Raw genomic sequence first — 21,171 nt, forward strand, 5'->3', positions numbered from 1 at the left:
TCCACTAGAGGTGGCCTGTGGGAAGCATGGCAAACACTCTACTAAACGTCTGTCCGTACCACCTGCATATTGGCATGCCACAAACAACGGTGACCAAGATAGACAGAGCCAGTCCTGGGAAAGCTTCCAACCCAGGAATTCAGACGCCAGCACCTAGCTAAGTACCCTCTAGGCAAGAAGCCAACCTCAGCTATCCTGACCCCAGGTTCTACTGTGAGATGTCAGGGAAAGGATCTGGCTCCTCCTTAAACCTGGGAACCCTTGCTGGAGGAGCAGCCAGGGCTCCTCTGGTTTGGTGTCTGTACCCCGCAGTGAAGTGATGAAGTACGAGAGTTGGCGTGGTGTATGACTTTACATGCTGTGCGTGTCAGGGGTGAAAAATGTATGTGAAGTGCCTTAGCCGTATGTCATACGGGGAGGGGTGAAGTATGTATCAGGTATGTGAAATGTATGTCAGGGGTATGTGAAGTGTGTGTGTCAGGTGTGTGGCCGATGAGAGACAGTGCAGAGGTCTGCTATGGGAGGGGGTGTGAAGCCACCTGAGCCACAGTGGTCCCTCCTCCAGCCTGCATCTCCATGGCAACCACAGCCTCGTTCTCAGGCTCCAGCCCCTTGCCAGCCCCGCCTGGTGGCGAAGCGTCTGGAACTGCATCCTCCGCATCCACACCGCATCCCTGTCCTCCCGCGACTGCGTCCTGCAGCAACTGCCTGTGAGCCATTTCCACGTTTCTTCTTTTGGAATGGGGACTAGGGGGCCAGAATGTGTGCGTGGGTGTTCAAGGGTGCAGGGATGTGAGAGGTGCGAGGATGGGGGGGGGGGGCGGGTGCAAGAGTGTGCGAGTGTGCGCGTGTGGGATGTATGTGCAAGGATATAGGTGTAGGGGTTGAGAGGCTATGTGGGAGTAATTTGGCTAACCTGATGGCTGCCAGAGCGGTGGAGCACAACCATCTCCTCCCTGAGGCCTCCACTAGAAGTCAGGCTGGCCCTGCTAGCTCAGGTGGAGGATGGTCATTAGACCTCTCAGGACAGTTGGGGGAAGCTCTGCTGCCTTGAGGTGGAGTGGTCCCTAGACCTCCAGGTATGTCGAGAATCCCCTACAGGCCAATGGCAGCCTGGACATTAGAAAGAATTATGGCTGCTCAGCCAGCACAAACCTCATACGAGGCTGGAATTCCCAGTCGTGGGCATAGTGGGGTAGCAGAGGCAGTGGGACAGCTGAACCTCAGCCCACCCAGTCCAAGGTGACTGCAAACCCCCTCCCTGTGGTCTGGCTCCACCTCTGCAGGTCCGGAAGAGCCAGTGGGAGCTGTACATCGTCAAGCTGGTCCAGGGGCACAAATCCTAGCTCCTGTTCGGGTTGTCTGTGGGGGCGGGGTGAAGAAAAGGGGAAAACAGCCAGATGTGGAGAGAGGGGTCAGCAGAAGGGGCGTTGACCAGAGAATTGAGTGTTTAGCTGTCTGCGCATGGGAGGGCATGATGGGGGTCGCTGCTTGAAGGTTCGAGGAGGGTAGGAGATAGGGCAGCCACTTGTCTCAAACCACCTGCCGCGGCTCTGTTCCGGATGCTGGGCCACAGGTGGCTGGTGAGTGTAGGAAGCCAAAATCAACCGTGCACCTCCTCTTCGTCCCCCTTTGCTTGGGCCCCGTAGAACAACAACCCTTAAAACTAGAGGCAAACCACTACCCATAGGGCTGGGATGCAAGCAGACCAGGGTGGGCTCTGCCGCAGGGCCATGGTGGTGAGGTGGGGGAGGGAGGGCACGAGTCCGCACCAGTGTGCACTTCTCGTGACGCAGCATGAAAGAGTGCGCGTGAAAGCGAGTCTTGTGACCTCTGGCCCAGCTTTTATGGGCTTTCAATTAAGAGTCCGCATCCGCTTTCATTTATTTGTCCGTCAACATCTTGTCGGTGCACAACCCCCAGATCGTGACCAGAGATGCCCAGCCCCACCCCCAGGAGGGCACTGCGAATGAGTAGCAAACCCTCAGGAGACGAAATGACAGAGTAGGATAGAGAAGGACCGGTGAATGGCGTTGGGGCGCCTTCTCAATTCTAAAGCTTTATGATCCCTGCCATCTTCCCAGAGGTGCCCCCCAAGATCCAGGGCGGACTCTTCTTGTGTGCTGAGAAGAGGGGAGAGTTTTCCACACAGAACCCTTCGTTGGCGATGTTCTGACTGTGGCGAAGGAGGACTAGAAACTTGACATGGAACTCGGGGGCGGGGGCGGGGGCTGCCTCTGTTGCTATGGGAACCCGCGGTGACGTAAATAGCCCGCAGCTGTGTCACCGTGGCAACCGAAGGCGGAGCTCGTGGGGAGGGAGGGGAGTCTTGTGGACCGTAGTAGAGACTTGGATGCGTGGGGAGGACGCCATCTTCTGTCGATTCCCGTCTCCCTGGCTATTTTACCTCCACGTATCACCTGGCCCGCCGTTTATATTCTTCATAATAATTTCCGTTCCGTCTCTATCGCAGTGCCTAACAGGTTGCCGCCAAACCATCTGATTGCCCACATTCTCGGGCTAATGTAGAGCCAGCTTCCTCTCTAGGGCCGAATCCACCTCTTAAAGAGACTCTTTGTTGGCAACTGCTTGGTTTCTGTAAAGGCCGGACCAGGCAGAAGGTCACAGGTGTAACACACGTCAAAGGGAGCAGGGTCTTCGAGGGTCTGCCTGAGATGGGGGAGGGAGTGTTGATGCTGCTTCCTGTCCTCCTCCAAATAGCCGTACCTCCCTCACCACCTATCCAGCCTTTCTTCTCGACTTTCTTGCCCTGGGAAGTTCTGCTCCCAGCTGTCCCTAACACTGGACAGCTTTGAAATACCATCTCCTCTGTGTTCCTCAGGGCCTGTCACATCTATGGGGCCCAGCCAGTAGGGAGGGGGAAGCAGTGGTCATCTGCAGGTCTGTAAAGGTCAGCTGGCTTTCCAAGGGTGACTGTCCAAACGAACCCCAACTTTTACCATCCTGGAGGCAAGAAGTCCATAATCAGATTTCAGCAGAGCCATGCTTTAGATGAAGCTTCAAGGAGAAGGTTTTTCTTTTCTCCTTCCAGTCTCTGCTGTCCTGAGCAGTGTTTGGGTAGCAGCTGTATAATTACAGCCTGCCTCCATACGCAGAAGGCATTTCTCTGAGGTCCAAGCCCTCTTATAGGGATGCCCACAGTGGAATAAACCCGCCCCCTATCTCTTCTAATATGACCTTATCTTAACTCCATTACAACGATGAGAACTGTTTCAAATAAAATCTTTCACAGGTACTAAGAGTTAAAACTCAGTGTCCTTTTTGTGGGGTCATCAGTTAACCCATAACAACCTGTTGTCACTTGTGTGTTGCAAATATCCCTCAGAGTTTCTGTTTCTCCTGTTTGAAGGTCTTGTCTTGATAGGCAAGGGTTTTTTATTTCAACATGGAAGGTAATTTGTTGAGATTTTCTTCTATAAAAGGAAATCTGAGCATTGCTGGTAAAATCTTTCTCTTCCTGGAGTTGGAAATATTCTCCTGCATTGCCTCTGAAGTGCTTTATTGTTCTTGTGAACATGTGTGCATTGGGTGTACACCCGTGTGTGCTCATATTGTGTATTCAGATATGCCTGTAGTGATGGGATCTGCTTCACTCCGAGTGGCCTTAATTATTAAGACACAACCAGCCTCTCTGCTATTAACTGAGGTCTGAATGGATAGAATGTGTCAAATGGGTTTCTCTCCGCAAGGCATCAAGACCACCAGTGCACACTGCTGTGTTCAAGGCAGACACCCACCCAGCAGACAGACTTCCTTTGTCAAGACATCTTGTGTGTTCCTGTCTGTCTACCTTGTACATACAATTTTGATGTTTCAAGTTCATAAATTTGTTAGAATTGTGATTGGAAGTTGTTAATTCTACAAATACAGTCAGGGGATTTAAGCATTAAGACCTCCACAAATCTGCACTATGGAGGCTTCCCTACCTGATAAAGGATTTCAGATGTTCCTTGGGCCCCGGTCACTATTCCGTGACCTTCCATATGGAGCACCTGCCCATCATCTCAGTCCTGGGCTTTGAAACTGTTTAAATAGAACCTTCCTGGCTCACACCTGGAGAGGTTGTGGCAGGATGATCTTAAGTTCAAGGCCAGCCTTGAACTATAGAGGGCTGTAAGTGAGACCCAACTTTATTAAAAAATAAAAAAACTGGATTGGGGAGATGATTCAGGGGTTGAGAGCAGAGAGGATCAAAGTTGTATTCTGAGTATCCACGCCAAGCAGCTCCCAGCTCCCTGTAACTTCAGCTTCAGAGGATCTGATACCTCTGACGTCTGAGGACAGCTGCATGAACAGACACACAGAAAACTCCAGTTCCGGGGGATGTGGCACCTTCTTCTGACCTCTGCAAGTGGGCACAGACATACGTGCAGGCAAAACATAATAGAAGAAATTACACACATAGAAACATATCATTAAAAATAAAAATTTTTAACACACTTTTTTTTTTCTCAAAAATATTTTTGCCACCATCATATAGAACTATATCTGCTTTCTAAGAACTCAAATTTAACTGGACTTTTAAAAATTTCTGTGTGTATGAATGTTTTACATGTACATTTGTGTGTGTGCCACATGTATTTCTGGTGCCCTTGGAGTTCAAAAACAGACCATTGGAGCCCCTGGACCTGGAGTCACAGATAGCTGTGAGCTGCCGTGTGGGTGCTGAGAACTGAACAGAGGTCCCGTGCAAGCGCAGCCAGTGCTCTTAACCGCTGAACCCTTCAAGGTCTTTATCGCACTGACTGTGTGTGAGTGAGTGCCCTTAAGTCACAGCATAGGTGAGGTCACAGCACACCCGCACGAGGCAGTTTCTCCTTCCACCATGTGAGTCCTGGGGATTGAACTCGGGTTTTCAGGCTTGGCAGCAGGTGTTCTTACCCACCGAGCCATCTCACTGACCCTGGACGCTTTGAATTTTTATACTTTCTATGTGGAGGATTTGTTTTTGCGTTTAAATACAAAAGCTATTTCATCCGCGAATAATCTGTATTACTCTCTGAATCTCTGTTCTGGTTTCTTTACCTGGTGAAACTGTGCTGGCTGAGTACTCAGGATCGCAGTTTCTGGAACTTCATCAGCTGGGTTAACCACTCTTCTACGGCTGTGAAGAAGCACCATGACCAAGGCAACTCTTATAAAATAAACCAATGGAGGGCTTACTTACAGTTAAGAGGCTTAGTCTGTTATCATCATAAAGGGGAGCCTGGCATGGCAGACATGGTACTAGAAAAGTAGCTGAGAGCTACATCCTGATCCATAGGCAGAGAGAGAGAGAGAGAGAGAGAGAGAGAGAGAGAGCTCAAAGCCCACCCCCAGTGACACACTTTCTCATTAACAAGGTCACACCTCCTAACCCTTCTAATCCCTTTATATTATGACACTGCTTAGTGACTAAGCATTCAAATATATGAGCTTATGCAGGCCATTCCTGAGCAAACCACCACATCAGTCAAGGCCATCTACATCTCCAAGGTCGCCAAAACAGAAGACCCAGATTTAAGGTGATGATGCACACCTGTAATCCTGGACTCAGGAATCTGAGGCAGGAGGATCAGGAATTCAAAGCCAACCTGGGCTATGCGGCGAGACCTGTCTCAAAAGACAAAACAAAACAAAACAAAAACTTATGTTCATTAATCTCTTGGGGTGTGTGTGTGTGTGTGTGTGTGTGTGTGTGTGTGTCCTTCATAGGATTTAGGAACATTCCTTCTTCCCCTGTCCTCAGTTTGCAAGCAAATTTTTTAAATTTTGAGTGAACTTCAAATCTTACCAAATAAAGACTCCTGATAAAATTGCCCAGATGATTTTTCTTCTTTATGCTGTTAATGTATAGATAATGCTTCTTTTTCTCTTTTTCTTTCTTTTCCTTTTTTCTTTCTTTTTTCTTTTTTTCCTTTTTTTAAAATGGTTTCTCTGTGTAGCCTTGACTGCCCTGGTACTCACTCTGTAGACTAAACTGGCCTCCAACTCAGAGTTCTGCCTGCCTCTGCATCCCAAGTGCTGGGATTAAAGACATACATCACCACTGTGTGGCTTGCCTATTTATTTATTTATTCATTCATTCATTCATTTACTTATGAGACAAGATTTGTAGTCCTGGCTGTCCTGGAACTCACTCTATAAACCAGGCTGGCCTCAAACTCAGAGATCCACCTGCCTCTGCCTTCTGGGTGCTGGAATTAAAGGGGTGTGCCACAACCACCCGGCTAGCTTTTCTTATTTTTAAAAACTTTATTTTATTTGCATAGGCACTTTGCCTAAATGTATGTCTGAGTACCATGTGTGTGCCTCATGCTTATGGAGGTCAGAAGAGGACATCAGATCCTCTCAAACTGGAATTATGGATGGTTGTGAGTCACTACGTGGGTGCTAGGAACTGAACCCAGGTCCTCTGTAAAAGCAGCAAGTACTTTTAACTTCTGAGCCATCTCTTCAGTCCCTTCTTATTTTGTTTAATTTAGAGCCACCAATCTGGTGCTGGGGAACTGAAGCTAGTCTTCTGCAAGAACAACAAGTGCTCTTAACTATTAAAAACCATTTCTCCAGCGCCAGCGTGTGTGTGTGTGTGTGTGTGTGTGTGTGTGTGTGTGTGTGTATGGTGTATGCAGTGTGTTTGTGGTATATGTGTGTACGTGTGTATATATGTGATATGTGTTGTGTATGTAGTGTATGTATGTGTGCTGTGTGTGGTATATGTTTGTATATGGGGAGTGTACAGGGTATGTGGTGTGTATGTGTGTGTGGTGTGTGTGTGGTATGTGTGTGGTGTGTGTGTATGTGGTGTGTGTGTGGTATGTATGTATGTATGCAGTGTGGTGTGTGTGTGTGTGGTATGTGTGTGTGTGGTGTGGTGTGTGTGTAATGTATGCATGTGTGTTCAGGTACATTCACCTGTATAAACGTAGCTCACTTTGGGTGTTTCCTCTGTGAGTCTGTACCTTGCTTTGAGACAGGATCTCTCACGGAGCTTCATGCTCTCCATTTCAGCTCTGCTGGCAACCGACTGAGCCACCAAATTCCATTTCCTCCAGCCCTGTGGTTACAGATGCAAGCCACTGGCCCAGCTCTGTGTGGGTGCTGGGATCTGAACCAGGTCCTCAGACTCTCACAGCAAGCACTTTCCCTGCTGAGCCATCTCCCAGCCTCGTGGAATTGCTTTCAAAGTTTCACACCCAGAATAAACACAACCTTGGTGATCTTCCTATGTTTTGCTGAAGTTTCACTTAAGGTCTCTGCTGTCCGTGGGTGGGACTGATCTGGGAGTTCCTTCCTCCTAATGTGCTTGAGAGCTGTAGGCGGGAGGCAAGGGGGTAGCCTCAGGAGCTGATGAGAGCTCTTTTGTTCTTTCTCGGGAAATTTTGCAACACATTGGCAGTATTTCCTTTTTAAATTGGTTATATTGGCATGATTTTGTCTGAGATTGAAGTTCTATGTGAGATGGGGGAGTTGTTTGGTTTTGTAGTATTTTATTTTATTTTTTGAGATAGGGTCTCACTGTGCATCAGTAGCTGGCCTGGAACTCACTGTATAGAGCAGGCTGGTCTCAAACTCAGAGATATTCCTGCCTTTGCCTTCCAAAAGCCAGGATTAAGAGCAAGCACCAGCACACACAGCTCCAAGATGGTTTTAATAATAGTATATTTTGCTTTCCATATGTCATCTTAGAGGTCCCTTCCCCTCTGAGAGCAGCCGCAAGATGAGAGTGTGAAGCATGATTAATAAAAACTCAGAAACAGAAATTGGTGTTCAACCTGAAGGTCAGGAAAGCAAAACAGCCAGCCACTGACACTTACCTCAACTTCAATCTGAAAATGACGACCCTGCCTCCAGGAAACCTCAGAACGTGACTGAGTCTCTTCCCATTTTATAATCCTCTCTAGTTCTGGGATTAAGGGTGTGCACTGCTACCTCCTGGTTTCTATGGCAAGATACTGTACCTACTGGGATTAAAGGTGTGTGTCATTGCTGCCTGTTCTGTAAGGCTGGCCAATGTGGCTGTTTTACTTTTCTGATATTCAGGCAAGCTTTATCTATTAAAATAAAAATAAAATGCCACTACAGAGCATATACTTCTTTTCTTAAAAAGTTATTTATTATGTTTACATTTATATATCTGTGTATGTGTGTGCACCACATGTATGCAGAACCTGTGGAGGCCAGAAGAGGGCAGCAGATACCCCTGGAACCAGAGTTACAGGAGCCTGTGAAGGCATTTTATATGGATCCTGGAAGTCCAACCTTGATTCTCCACAAGAGCATTAAGCACTCTTAACTGCTGAGCCATCTCTCTACCCTTGAACATGTTCACTCTTGAGTTACTGGAGTCAGTGGGAATTGCACCCTCCTCCAGACTGCAATGGCTGCCTGACTGGCAGGATGGGCTCTCAGTCCCCCAAAGAGCTGGTCTTCCTGCACCACCAGAACTATGTACTTTTGTCACCTTCCTTGGAAGTTCACATAGAGAACCAATGGCAATTAGCAGTGACATGTCCCATATTGCATGGGATAGACATTTTTGTTGTGTTTTGCTTTAAAGTATTAACAGTTAACAGAGTCACATTGCTCTGGGCCTCCTGCTAAGTCCAGTTCTCCCACCTACTCCCTGAATCCTTTCCTTCTGGTGGAATATGTGTCTTCAAGCACATGCCCGAGCAGGCTGGCCAGAGGATGGTATCGCAGTTCTATTTTGAAATATTCTCTGGCCAGAGGCACCATTCTGCACTGCTGAGGGGCCAGGAGGGAATGTGAAACCAAGAACTGGACCTCTTACAGCACATCCCTGGATTTTACATGAGAAGCCTTGGGGCATTCCTGGCCTTTCCTCCAGAACTAGCTATATGATTGTCCATTGCATGACTGGTAAGCGGTGACTCTAACTCTGTTTCTAGGCTGGGACAAGGACCGCCACCGCCATGGTGAAGCTGGGCTGCAGCTTCTCTGGGAAGTCAGGCAAGGAAATGGGAGGCCACGAAGGGGCTGCCATGGACAGTGTCCCTCTGATCAGCCCCCTAGATGTCAGCCAGCTTCAGCCCTCATTCTCTGACCAGGTGAGTAGCCTGAGACAGTGCAGGCCTTCTCAGCTTGCCTAGGGACGAAAGGTATGGGTAAGGTTTATGTCAATGTTACTGCCCCCAAAGTGCCCTGAGGATAGGCTGAGCTGGGCAGAAATCCAAACTGACCGTGGGCAAGCGGGACCTCCCGCTTAGGGCTCTCACATCCAGAGCCCCTACCCATCTGAACCAGGGTAAACTGATCACTGGATTCCTCGGAATTTAAACACTCGGACTGTGATGTAATCTAACAGGACCAGCAAGTTGCAGTTACCAGTTGTGCTGGCTAGTTTTCTGTCACGTTGGCATCAGCCTTAGTTAACTGAGAAGAGAAAACCTCAACTGAGAAAGTGCTTTCCTAAGATCTGGCTGTAGGCAAGCCTACATTTTTATTTATTTATTTATTTATTTATTTATTTATTTATTTATTTTGGTTTTTTTGAGACAGGCTTTCTCTGTAGCTTTGGAGCCTGTCCTGTAGCTAGCTCTTGTAGACCAGGTTAGCCTCGAATTCACAGAGATCAGCCTGCCTCTGCCTCCCGAGTGCTGGGATTAAAGGCGTGCGCCACCACTGCCTGATTTACAGAGCGTTTTCTTAATTCACAACTGATGAGGCTGATCAAGCCCATTGTGCGTGGTCCCATCCCTGGGCTTCTGGTCCTGGGTTCTAATAAGAAAGCATGAGGAGCAAGCCAGTAAGCAGCACTCCTCCGTGGCCTCTGCATCAGCTCCTGCCTCCAGGTTCCAGTTGTTTGAGTTTCTGTGCTGACTTCCTACAATGACAACAATGATGGGGAAGTGTAATCCAAGTAAACTCTTCCCCATCTGGTTTTTGGTCTTGGTGTTTCATCACAGCAATAATGACCCTTAATAGAACATCATTCTTTTCTGGACAGGACTCTAGGTTAGGGCACAAAAAAAAAACCAAAATGGCTTCTTAGGCAGGTGACTGAGGGGGTTGGGGACTTTCAGTAGACGTCAATGAGAAGCAAAAAGTAGCCCAAGGCTGGCCTAGTCTGACCCTTCAGGTGCCCAGGGCAGCTCCCCAGTGATCTGGGTCGGTTTTAGCTGCACTTCCTCTAGCACTGAATGCTGAGGACAGATCTATCCTTCGCCCCTCAAGAATACAAACAGCCTAGAGTTGCCCATGTCTGAGTCCCATGTGGCTGGGGACTCCAGACTCTGGAAGCTGTCAGAGGAGTCGGGTCAGACCTCCTGAAGGAGAGGAAGCAGATTATGGAGCAGTAGGAGGAGAAGTTCCTGCCAGAGAGCCAGCACCCTGAGCAGAAGGCAGCTGTAGAGTGAGGAACTCCGTCCACAGCCTGGCGAGGCCTTGAACAGCGATGGTCGCCATCAGACCTTCAGTGTTCACCTTCTAGCTTCAACTTTGAGATGCTGCAGCTTACTGGCCACCAAACAGTGCAGATAGATAGCCAGTGCTGTCTCCCCAGCTCCCAACCCCCTCAGTTCAGGGCTCTCCTGGGTCCTGGCCAGCTGTCCTACAATGTCATGACCCTCTCTTCCTTTAGGTGCTCATCAAAACACAGACAGAATATCAGCTTTCCTCCTCAGACCAGACAAAGAAGTTTGCAGACTTGGAGGGTCAAAGGCTGGCCTGTGGCCACCCAGAAGAAGGACGCAAAGTAAGTATATCATCCCTCCCTGAGGGAAGTTAGAGCAGGGGAGAGGCCAGATGAGCAATTCGGGTCTTGTTTTGTCCTGACTGAGTCCCACTTGGGTCTCCTAGGGACAAAAGGGATCAATCCTACTCAGATGTCGCCTTTCGTGCTGGCTGGCCACTAGCTGTCCCTCCTTACCCAGCCTTCTTCTGAGCAGCCTGAGCTCCCGGGAGACATTTCCCATGGGAATTACCTGTTTCCCAGCCCGTCATTGTCTACCTCTGTGCAGGCTTTTTATGGAACAGATATGAGCTTTACCTTTTATCTGGAAAATGCCTCCTCTTTGTCTTCTTTTAACCACGTCAATGATGGTTTTAATAATCACTTTTAGCTATTTCTAGTGCTTTTTTCATTTTCAGAAGCAACACCTGCGCTTTCCCATAGTTTCTTCAGTGGTTGTGCCCATCAAAGGTGCCGAGGCCTTTGTTTGTATCCACCCGGGGTGGTCCTAATGTTCCTACCTCACTAGATGTCACACACACACACACACACACATATACACACACACAACTTCCTGCATCCAGTCCTCCTGCTGTGACAACCACCAACTTCTGTAGGCCACATGGGCAGGGCAAACCAATAGCAACTTCTGGGTCAATTGGCTGCATGCAATTTAACTGGCCAAAGCAGTTTACTTGATCATAGATGTTTCCAGAATCCCAGCAAATCTGGGTCTGCAAAAAACAGCTTTGGTCCCAGAGCTGACCTCCAGGAAGGAGACAAGATGTAGGTGGGGCAGCGGTACTGTGCCTAGCCCCAGTTCTTAGGGACTATCCCTCAGGGAGGCTGGCCCGGCCATAGCTCACTGCACTAAGTTCTGCTCCTTTCCCTCTGCCAGGTGCCGACTGCAAGGATGATCGCCTTTGTCATGGCTCTCATGGGCTGTGTGCTGATCATGTACAAGGCCATTTGGTATGACCAGTTCTCCTGCCCTGATGGCTTCCTGCTTCGGGTAAGCCTGAGGGACCAAGGACCAGGGCACCACTAGGTTTTTTTCTAAATGACAAGGCTGACCCTGTGTGATTGATCCCCTTACTTCCTAGAATATACCAAGATCCCGTCTTTTGAAACTTTCCAGGCAAAGGTTGTTTTAGGGCGGCAGAAGTGGCCCAGTAGGGAAAAGCACATGCCGTCTAAGCATGAGGACCCAAAGAGAAGGCCAGATGTGACTGCCTGCACCCCAGCACTGTGGGGTGACAGAAACAGAACAGTTGCTAAGGCCTGCTCCAGGTTCAGTGAGAGACCCTGTCTCAAGGAGACCTTCTCTGGTCAACTCAAGCACAATCACAGACACACAAAACGAAACTCAAAAACAGAAAAGAGAGAAGGTTTTTTTTTTTTTTAATCTAAACTGAAGTAGGAGGTGCTAGCACTCTTCAGTGCCCTGGGGCCCTCCAACTCCTGGGGAGGAGACCGCCTGCATTTGTCAGGTTTCTCTACTGAGCCCTTTAGCCCTTAGTCGTTTCCCTAGACTTCATGAGATTTGTTTCTTTGGTTTGTTTGTTTTTTGTTTTTTGGGTTTTTTTCCTAAGACAGGATCTGACTATGTAGCCCTGGCTGACCTGGAACTCACAGAAATATCTTACCTCTTAAGTGCTGGGATTAAAGACATGTAGCCCATATGAGAGGCCTTTTTTTTATCTTTTTTCTTTTTTATTATTTTTTGGGGGGGGTTGTTTTGTTTTTTCGAGACGGGGTTTCTCTGTGTAACAGCCCTAACTGTCCTGGAACTAGCTCTTGTAGACCATACTGGCCTCAAACTCACAGAGATCCGCCTGCGTCTGCTTCCCAAGTGCTGAAATTAAAGGCGTGCGCCACCCCTGCTGGGTGCAAGAGGCTTTCAAATGTATTATGAGCATTAATGCTTCCTGCATATTTAGCAAATATTTCCTTCTACTTTAAAATCTCAACCCCATTAATTAGTTAAAATTTATAGCATTTTTTAAAAAGTGTTTCATACTTTAGAAGTAATGCCTCCTTTTTTTCCTCTTAATCCTCTGGTCTCTGGGATGGAGTTCGTGGGGGGGGGGGGCACAGAAGTCTGGCTGGCTTTTTTGTGGGGGGGAAGAAGAGACAAAGTTTTAGCTTCAGCTGTTCTGGAATTCACTATGGAGCCCACACTAGCCTCTGATTCACTTCAATCCTCCTGACTCAGCCTTTCCAGTGCCGGCATTACAAACATGGTCCCCACATCAGTCTGTGCTTTCTGCCTTTCCCACACAGCATGGTTCTAAGAGACACCTCACGGGCAAAGGTCCCACACCACACCTCCGCTTCTCCAAAGAGCCTCAGGCTCTGACCCTCTGACCCGAAGCCAAAGTCGCCTTTGTGGGTTTTTAATTATGGCCTTTCTCCTCCTCCTCCTCCTCTTACTCCTCCTCCTCTTACTCCTCCTTTCACTATGAACCCCGGTCCCCTTACCGGTCCGGAATACGCCTCTACAGCACAAGATCTGCACCCCGTTGACCCTGGAGATGTACTACACGGAGATGGACCCCGAGCGCCACCGCAGCATCCTGGCAGCCATCGGCGCCTACCCGATGAACCGCAAGCATGGCACCGAGATGCCCGCTGTCTGGGGGAACAACTACCGGGCCTCCAAGGAGGAGCATAAGGGCCCCACCCCAGCGGCAGTGGTTGTGTCCACTGCAGCTGCAACGGCAGCAGCGGGCCCAGAGCCATCAGGGAAGCCTTTGACCATAAGAGAGAAAGAAGACCCACAAAAGGCGGAGGGCGTGCCGTCCCAGCCCCCCCAGTGACTGTCGTCCCGACCCCCTCACACACACACACTCCCGCCACTGACTGGGGTAAGTGTGTTCCGCCCAAACAAGGACTGGCTAGCTCGCAGTTCACAGGCTTGCTCTGCCCTGCCCTGCCCTGCCCTACCTTGCCCATCTCTCCCACCTTTCCCTGACCCCACGCCACCCTTCCCCCATTTCCCCACATCCCTCAGTTCCCGCCAGTTCCAGCTGCGCACCCTCTCTTGAGGCTACCTCCAGGTCTGCGCGCAGGGCTTGCCTTCCTGTCCAGCACACCAGCCCTCTGTCCCTTTCACCCTGACCCTTCTGTTTTCACAGCGTCCCCCACCAGCTTCTTTGATCTGCGCACCTCCTGAAGCTTCTCCACCCAGTGATTGTGCTCCTGCCCCAAAGCACCCCGCTGAAGCCCCTGCCCCTGGTGAGCCTCTGACTCTGTTGCTTTTCTGTAAGTAAAGATTCACATCTACCTGAGCCTTGGTTCCTCTTTGGGTCGCAGCCTTGTGTGAGCATTTTCATTAGCCTCTGAACTCAAGAGGACACCTAATGATGCCTGCTTTTGAGGAAGAGAAGTAGTTCCTACCCTTCTCCACTCCAACCCAGCCTAGGGACCACTGGCCACAATGGAATAAACCACTCAGGGGAATTGGGGTGACTTCTGTCTGCCCCAGAGTCTACCTGTATTCCGCTGCACCTAGCTATCATCTACTTGGTGCTGGGTCTGGTTCTGGATCCTCTCCTTGCAATAGGATTGTCCTCCACTGGGAGGGGCTCTTGGGTTTTAGAAACTCTCGCGGTGAGTTCTTTCCTAGATAAGACACCTACAGCATGAATGACGAAGAAGGGACTGAATACTGGCCTGAGTCGGGAATGTGACTTTTCAGGACTTTGTGATAGTCTCCTGTGAGTTGGAGGGCCCCCTTGATCTCTTCTCTAGCATTGACATCTCCCTTGTCTAAAGGTTCCAGGGGAGCTGCCCAGTGTCCCTTGTCCCTTCCTCTTCCCCACACAACTAGCCCACGGTTCTAGGTGACTCTGACTCAGTCACTCACTCTAGCACATCTTTTCTGATCACTTCTTTCTTGGGCTTTGACCCCTCATCACCTGGAGAGGGGATCACTGCGGGATGAGGGTCATGACAGAGCTTGGGTTGCTCAGGGGGCCAGAGACTCTAAGCAGAAGGTTCAGTGCTATCTGCATGAAGCATAAAGGGTTCTTAGTCTTGAGTGGTATGCCCCCACGTCAGGGCCAGAGACTGTGGAGGAGCCCCTCTATTCTAATAGAAAGAACCCTAAAAACCTGGATGAGAGCTGGAGCTTATGTCCACGACATTGGGAGATCTCAAAAACTTGGATGCTGGAAAATCTGGACACTGGGTTTGTTGCTTCCAGGAGCTCAGTAGAGAAACACACACCCTGTGTCTTCTTGCTTCTGTGCATACACAAGCACACGCACACGTAAAATTCTCCCTGGGGCCTGGGGAGACAGCACAGGTAAAGTGACTGCCACGCAAGCGTGAGATCCTAACTTTGATCCCCTAATCAAAAAAGGGTGGGGGGAGGGGTGCAGCAGTATTTGAGACAGAGATAAGAAGATTCCTGGAGCTTGTTGGTTAGGCAGTCTGGCCAAATTAATGGACTCCATGTTCAGGGAGAGAACCTGTCTTGACGATTAATTGTATGTATGTATGTATGTTTGTATGTATGTATGTATGTGGAGGGGAGTTGAGGAAGATACTGGGCTACACACACAAATACATGCACATAAAAAAGCCTCCCCCCAGATCTTCATAGGTTCATAGTGACACCTCCAATTCAATGCATAACCTCTGAGTTATTCCAGTCTCCTTTCCCATATTTATAATTCCTTCATCATTGAGAAAATACCAGTTTATCCTTCATTCTAAGACTTATTTATTTTATCTGCTCTATCTTCATGCACACCTTTATGCCAGAAAAGGGCATCTGATCCCACTATAGATTGTTGTGAGTCACTATGTGGTTGCTGGGAATTGAACTCAGGACCTCTGGAAGAACAGCTGGTGCTTTTAACCACTGAGCCATCTCTCCAACTCCTATCCTTCATTCTTAACCTTGGCACAGACCCCACCTAGGTAAGTAAAGAGGCCAGGGCAGATGGAAGCTCAGCCCCTGAAGCTGGCCACCCCTCCATGAGAGTCAGGCTCGGCCCCACTTGCCCCTACCCACACACAACTCAGATTCTCACACAGCGGCTATAACACTCTCATACCTTGGGTGCCATGTTATAGTATGGCAGCTTCCTCCAAATGGGATACTTTAGGGGGAATGATTTGGGGGTGACCTTCCCAGGTCACACCACAAGGCCTCATTGATTTTAGCATCTACACTGTGGACTTTCAATTACCTGTGGCACTTGAATGGTATTCCTTGTGTGAGGGGCCCCTTCAGGTGTCAAGGTCAGCAGTGATCCTCAAAGAAGTGAGAATGCAAACTTGATTCAAACTGACTTCGTCAACCTGGATCAAACCTCTAGGAGTCTGATGCCAGGCTGTTTATTGCCAACAAATTTCAATACCGTATAATTTGGGGGGGAAAGTTTCCTGGTGTAATACAATCCCTGGTGCATTAGGAAGCATAATTACACCAAAACTCAACTCAAGGTACATGTCATTTCTCCCAAGAAGATGGGTTCTAGAGAGAGGCTACCTGTGCTAGTTTAAGGGTCTAAAGAAGGATCTGCATGGGTTTCAGTCACACAGATAGCAAAGAGATCATTTGGGCTATTTTAGCCACCTTTGGTCCTGGTTGTGGGAGCTTGGGGAAGCCTTTGGCTATATGGGTAATATAATGGTCATTTAGACTACGAGCCACTTCTGGTCCTGGTTGCGGGAGCTTGGTGGAGCCTATGGCTATATGGGTAATATAATGGTCATTTAGACTACGAGTCACCTCTGGTCCTGGTGCTAGAAGATTGATACTACCTGGCCCAACAGATATTGAAGGTCATCAGGCTATTAACCACCGCCCAGTTCTAGGCTTTCCAAATGGAAGAACAGGTTTTACATATTTTCTACTGAAAAGGCAATCCTGCATGCTTACACTCCTTGTTTCCCTGGTGATTTGTGTGCAAAGGACGTTTGCGCTTCCAACACTTGTGATCCTAAAATAGCCTGCACCCTGTAACTACTCCTATGATTCCATAGTGCTTGGCTTCATGCAGGCATAAAAAGCTAAAGCCATGGGCTGGAAAGCTACCTTCATGGTTCGGAGCACTGGCTGTTCTTCTATAGGATCCAGGTTCTATTCCTAGCACCCACATGTTGTCTCACAACCATCTGTAACTCTAGTCCCAAGGGATCTGATATCCTCTTCTGACCTCTGCAGGCACTAGGTGCATACATCGTGCAGAGACCTACATGTAGGCAGAACATTTGTACACAAAAAAGCTAAAACTGGGACATACTCTTCTCCCAGGAATTGTGTGATCCAATGCCCTGCCCCTCTCTCCTCCAGTCTCCGTGAGTCCACGTTCCCCTGAGATTGGGAACCTTTGGAGAGGAGCAAAAAGCAACAGCAGTCCTGGGGACATACGAGGGGCTTCCTGAATGGTGAGAATTGGTCTGATGCCATAGTCGGGGCTGCACTCAAAACATACCACAGAACCATGGTTCTGGACCCAGGAGAATCTCCTAAACCAGCAATAGGGGTCTCACCTCACTCCTTGTCATCAGTTGGAGAGCAGATAGACAGGGACTGACTTGACCAGCTGTGTTATCTATAAGAACTATATAGCCCTTCAGGGCCTGACCTGGAGACCTCATTTCTTTGTAAGTTGGTGGCTGCAGAAGCAGGCACCAGGTCTGGGACCTTCTTGTGAATAGTGAGTCACTTGCCACAGAACAATTCTGTTGAGCCCCTGATGTCACTTGGGCTCTGCACGCTAAGGGTACACACTTTGTAGCCCCTGTCACCTGATGGATCAGAAGGTGGAACTGTCTGCAGCCCTTCTAGGGCTGGAGAGTATTTTTTTACAGAGTTTCAAAGGTCTTTCAGACCCAGTGAAGGGCCCCACCAGTTCTGAAACTTAGATCCATTGCCTGGACAAGTTCCCTGTCGGCCTCAGGGAAGAGTGTGACTAGGAAGGCCTGGTCTATCCTTCCCATTCAGGGTAAAACTCCATTCATCATAGAGGATGAGCAAGGCCCAGCCAGTTAGACAGAACTTGGCGATCCTGTGACTGAAGAGTGTGGGGACATCCAACAAGGCCTTGACTCCTGTATATTGGGTTCAAATAGCTCTACCAGAGTCAAGCCTATAGTCTGATAATGCGAGCATCATTATGACACAGTTAGCCTCAGCCGAGAGTACCTCCGTCTCTGTATTGTGAAAAACCTACTAGACAGAGGAGGACTCACTGCAGAGGTCTTGGCCCTCACCTTACCAGAACAGCAGAAAGGTACACCATGACCCATTAGCTGGCCTTGACCATGCAGGAGAACCTGGTGGCTAGCAGCCTGGCGAGACCCAGCAGCAAGAGATACTCTCCAGAAACTCGGTGTGGTGGGGCTCCAGGGGGTGGGGTGGGTCCGAGAAGTCTATGTCCCTTCCTCAGCATCCTTTCCACATGCTCCATGTATGGTGCACCCAGAATCACATGGGGGTCGTCCAGGGCTGTGCAGTGGATCCATGAATCCAAGGTTCTGGAGCTGCAGACTATGGCCCTGGGAGGAGGTGACAACTGGAGTAGAGGCAGAGCCAGGCAGGACTCTGCTGCAGAGACAGGGCACATTGGTGTCCTTGTCACCAACAGAAAGAGGCAGTGCCTCTTAAAGCTTCTCACAGCCCATTTGAAAGATCAATGGCAGCGTAAAATGGCTCGTTTTACATGTTCCCCCTCTAATTGTGTGTACAAATGTGTTATTTCATGACTTAAAAAAAATCTTGGTCCTTTGAAGTGACAGACCTTTGTTGTGTCCTTTTTGTTGTCTGACTCCTGGCTCCTGGCTACGAGGCTTTGGCTGCAGGGATAGGAATGTCATTTAGTCCGTGACTACCCAGAAGGGTTGCAGAGGCATGTATGGGCATGTTTGTGTGTGTGTACATATATGTACGTGTATGCAGGTAAGCACCTCCCTATGTGTGTCCATACGTTAGAGTATGCCTGCGCTTGGGTATGTAGCACAGAGGCAGCCAAACCTCTTTCTTCCTTCAGGCCTGACATATCTTGGTGCTGAGTTCCAGGCTCAGAGTTCCAGAAGGCCATGGAACTCCTGCACTTTGGAGTGGAACTATGGCCATGGCAGATGCTGCCTACACAGTATGGGATCTGCTCCTCAGTGTCCTGGGTGCCTGGCCTGCTCTGGCCCTGGTGTAAATGGAAGGCCAGCTCTGTGCAGAGGCCAACACTCAAGAATGTGGCCTCTGAGGTCCTTGCCACAAGCTATGGCTGCTGGAGAGAGAGGCAGGTCTAACGACCAGGTGGAGCCCGATGGCATCTAGGCTGCCCTAGAAGACTGTGAAGTTGGAAGATGCCTCATACCTCCTTGGAGGTCCTTCTTGTTGGGTTTTTGGGTGGAGGACTTGCTCTAGACATCTCGGTGACCAGGGACTGGAGTCCCTGGGAAAGCTCAGCTTGGCCTGTGAGGAGCATCAGGAGGGCTCCTAGTCATGTTGATCTTAATCCGGCCCAGCCATACTTTACAGGAGCTCCGCTTACACACAAGAACATGCCAGGCCACAGCTGTCGCCTAATGCAGTCTCCCCTCTGCTTCTGCTCCTCACACCCTTGTCTGATGCTGTTATAAGGACACAGACATACACACACAGGCTTAACACAACAGAATGTTCAGGCAGAAGCACCCCACTGAGGAAGCGCAATTTTATCCACGTCCAGGAGGTGGCACTGCAGCCAGACCTCTAGGAAGTGATGCTCCTTTACTGAGGTCTCACTTGCTGGGCTAGAAGAGTTGAGAAGTGAGGGATCCTGGGCAGTGAATGACGACCTGGAAAGAACGCGCCAGGCTTGCTTCTGTGTGAGAAAGCCTGACCTGTCTGACCCAGTAGGAGTACTCAGCTGAGAACAAAGTCAGCCTCCCCCAAACCCCCTCCTATCTTCAAAGGATGTATGGCTGTGGCCAGCTCTATGCAGGCTCTCAATGTATAAGGGTTACAATGCACGAGGCTAAACCCTCTGGCAGAGTCCAGAAGTCATCTCATAACAGGAACACGGGTTTAAGGGAATAGAGAGGTTGGTGTTCATCATTCTGACTTCATCTGTATCTTTGACCAATGACTAGCCTTGGACACACAGAAGTCAACAAAAGGCAAGGCCAGAGCAAAGATCTGCTCCTGGGACACATCCCCCCCCCCCCCACACACACACACTGTTTCTCAGCCACCATCTATTGAGTCACAGGATTGGAGGGAAGCACAGGCCTCACTGGGCATCTCTGAGTCTCAGGGAGGTACTTTTGGGTCAAGCCAGATAGAGAACTTAGCTGGCCACTTATAGCCCACTCTCCTTCAAAAGGAGAACTTGTACATGGAGAACTTGCTCATGGTCTCAGAGGGAAGACGCAGGACACACAAATACACATACAGACACACACACACACACACACACACCTTCCTGCTGGCAACACCCTTTTGAGGACCAGTGTCTTCATTTTCTTTCCAGGAAATCCTCAGAGCCTGCCCAGGATGTCACGTCTAAGGACCATTGCAAAGGGCAGAGAAACATATTGGCAGCAACCGCAGACATCTGCCAACATGGGTGCTCCCAAAGCTCCCCAACTAAGGAAAGGAACACTAAGGAGAAACAATAAACAAATACCCAAGATTGGAGGCAGGTACCCACTCAGAGTACATGGTACTTCTAAACACTGGGGTACTAACACATCCAGAAGCCTGGACATCCAGAATGCTATATACGTTACTCTCTCTACAGGGCATGTCCCTGTCAATAAAGATCAGAGGCACAGGTGTGTTTGGGCTGCTGAGGCCATGTCCTATCTTGCAAGGAAGCAAAGTGGACCACCCTCGGGTTCCAATGTGCAGGGGACTTGCAGGCCATTAGCTGGACCAGAGAATGGTGGGCTTCCTGTCCTGTCAGACTCTGAGGAGATTCAGACCAGGATGCCAGGACACACTACTGAAGGAGAAAGTCCTAGTTACAAAGCCAGTCTCAGTCCCCTTGGTCAGAATCCAGCTCTGGTGAGCTGGAAAGTCATTTTGGGTTCACATTACTGTAACTCGTGAGGACTGTTCGCTTCCTCATTAAGGTGGGCAAAGTTAACCTATCTACCCGTGTGGTTGTGGGAACTGCCTTCAGTTTGCTTCTTGTTTCCTGAAAGAAAGCCTTCTCGAAAAAGCACCCACAGTTGTGAGGTCCTGGATGAAGAGAACCCTGGACACAGCAGCGCTCCCAGGGGCACCAGGACTTCACCAAAAGCTGCCAGTTTCCCTAGTTTCTATCTCCATTTCCAACTTTGGACCAACCTGAGAAAGCATGCCCCATAGAACCTGTGAATGTCCTGCCTCCCAGACCAAAGACCTTAACTTATCGTGCCTGTATCATCCTCTGATACCCTGCAACTGGCCCTGTGGCTTCCAGGGCAAGCAAGGCCCACTCCATTGCCATGAGGCATCTTTGAAAGTCTTGCATTTAAAAGGGGGGAGGGGT

At 49.3% G+C, this 21,171-nt stretch overlaps 1 protein-coding gene and 1 long non-coding RNA gene across 3 annotated transcripts; one reads left to right on the top strand and one right to left on the bottom strand.

The window, feature by feature from the left end:
• Positions 1–565: 565 nt before the first annotated feature.
• On the top strand, positions 566–13,983 carry Caly (calcyon neuron specific vesicular protein). 2 transcript variants are annotated; one of them, XM_048455313.3, is made up of 6 exons: positions 566–710; positions 8,913–9,071; positions 10,604–10,717; positions 11,592–11,705; positions 13,198–13,560; positions 13,831–13,983. In XM_048455313.3, the coding sequence occupies exons 2-5, from the start codon at positions 8,937–8,939 to the stop codon at positions 13,510–13,512; spliced, it is 678 nt and encodes a 225-aa protein (XP_048311270.3). In that variant the 5' UTR covers positions 566–710; positions 8,913–8,936; the 3' UTR covers positions 13,513–13,560; positions 13,831–13,983. The 2 variants fall into 2 exon arrangements, with proteins under 2 accessions (XP_048311270.3, XP_048311272.3); XM_048455315.3 differs by lacking the exon at positions 566–710 and adding an exon at positions 903–1,079.
• LOC148121452 (uncharacterized) lies at positions 4,151–13,292 on the bottom strand. The gene is made up of 3 exons (XR_015738410.1): positions 13,175–13,292; positions 5,047–5,125; positions 4,151–4,366 (listed from the first exon to the last, which is right to left on the bottom strand). It is a non-coding gene; the product is annotated as an uncharacterized LOC148121452 (long non-coding RNA).
• Positions 13,984–21,171: the final 7,188 nt, after the last annotated feature.

Source organism: Myodes glareolus, chromosome 7, assembly GCF_982192425.1.
Source record: "Myodes glareolus chromosome 7, mMyoGla1.1, whole genome shotgun sequence".
Taxonomy (NCBI): Eukaryota; Metazoa; Chordata; class Mammalia; order Rodentia; family Cricetidae; genus Myodes; species Myodes glareolus.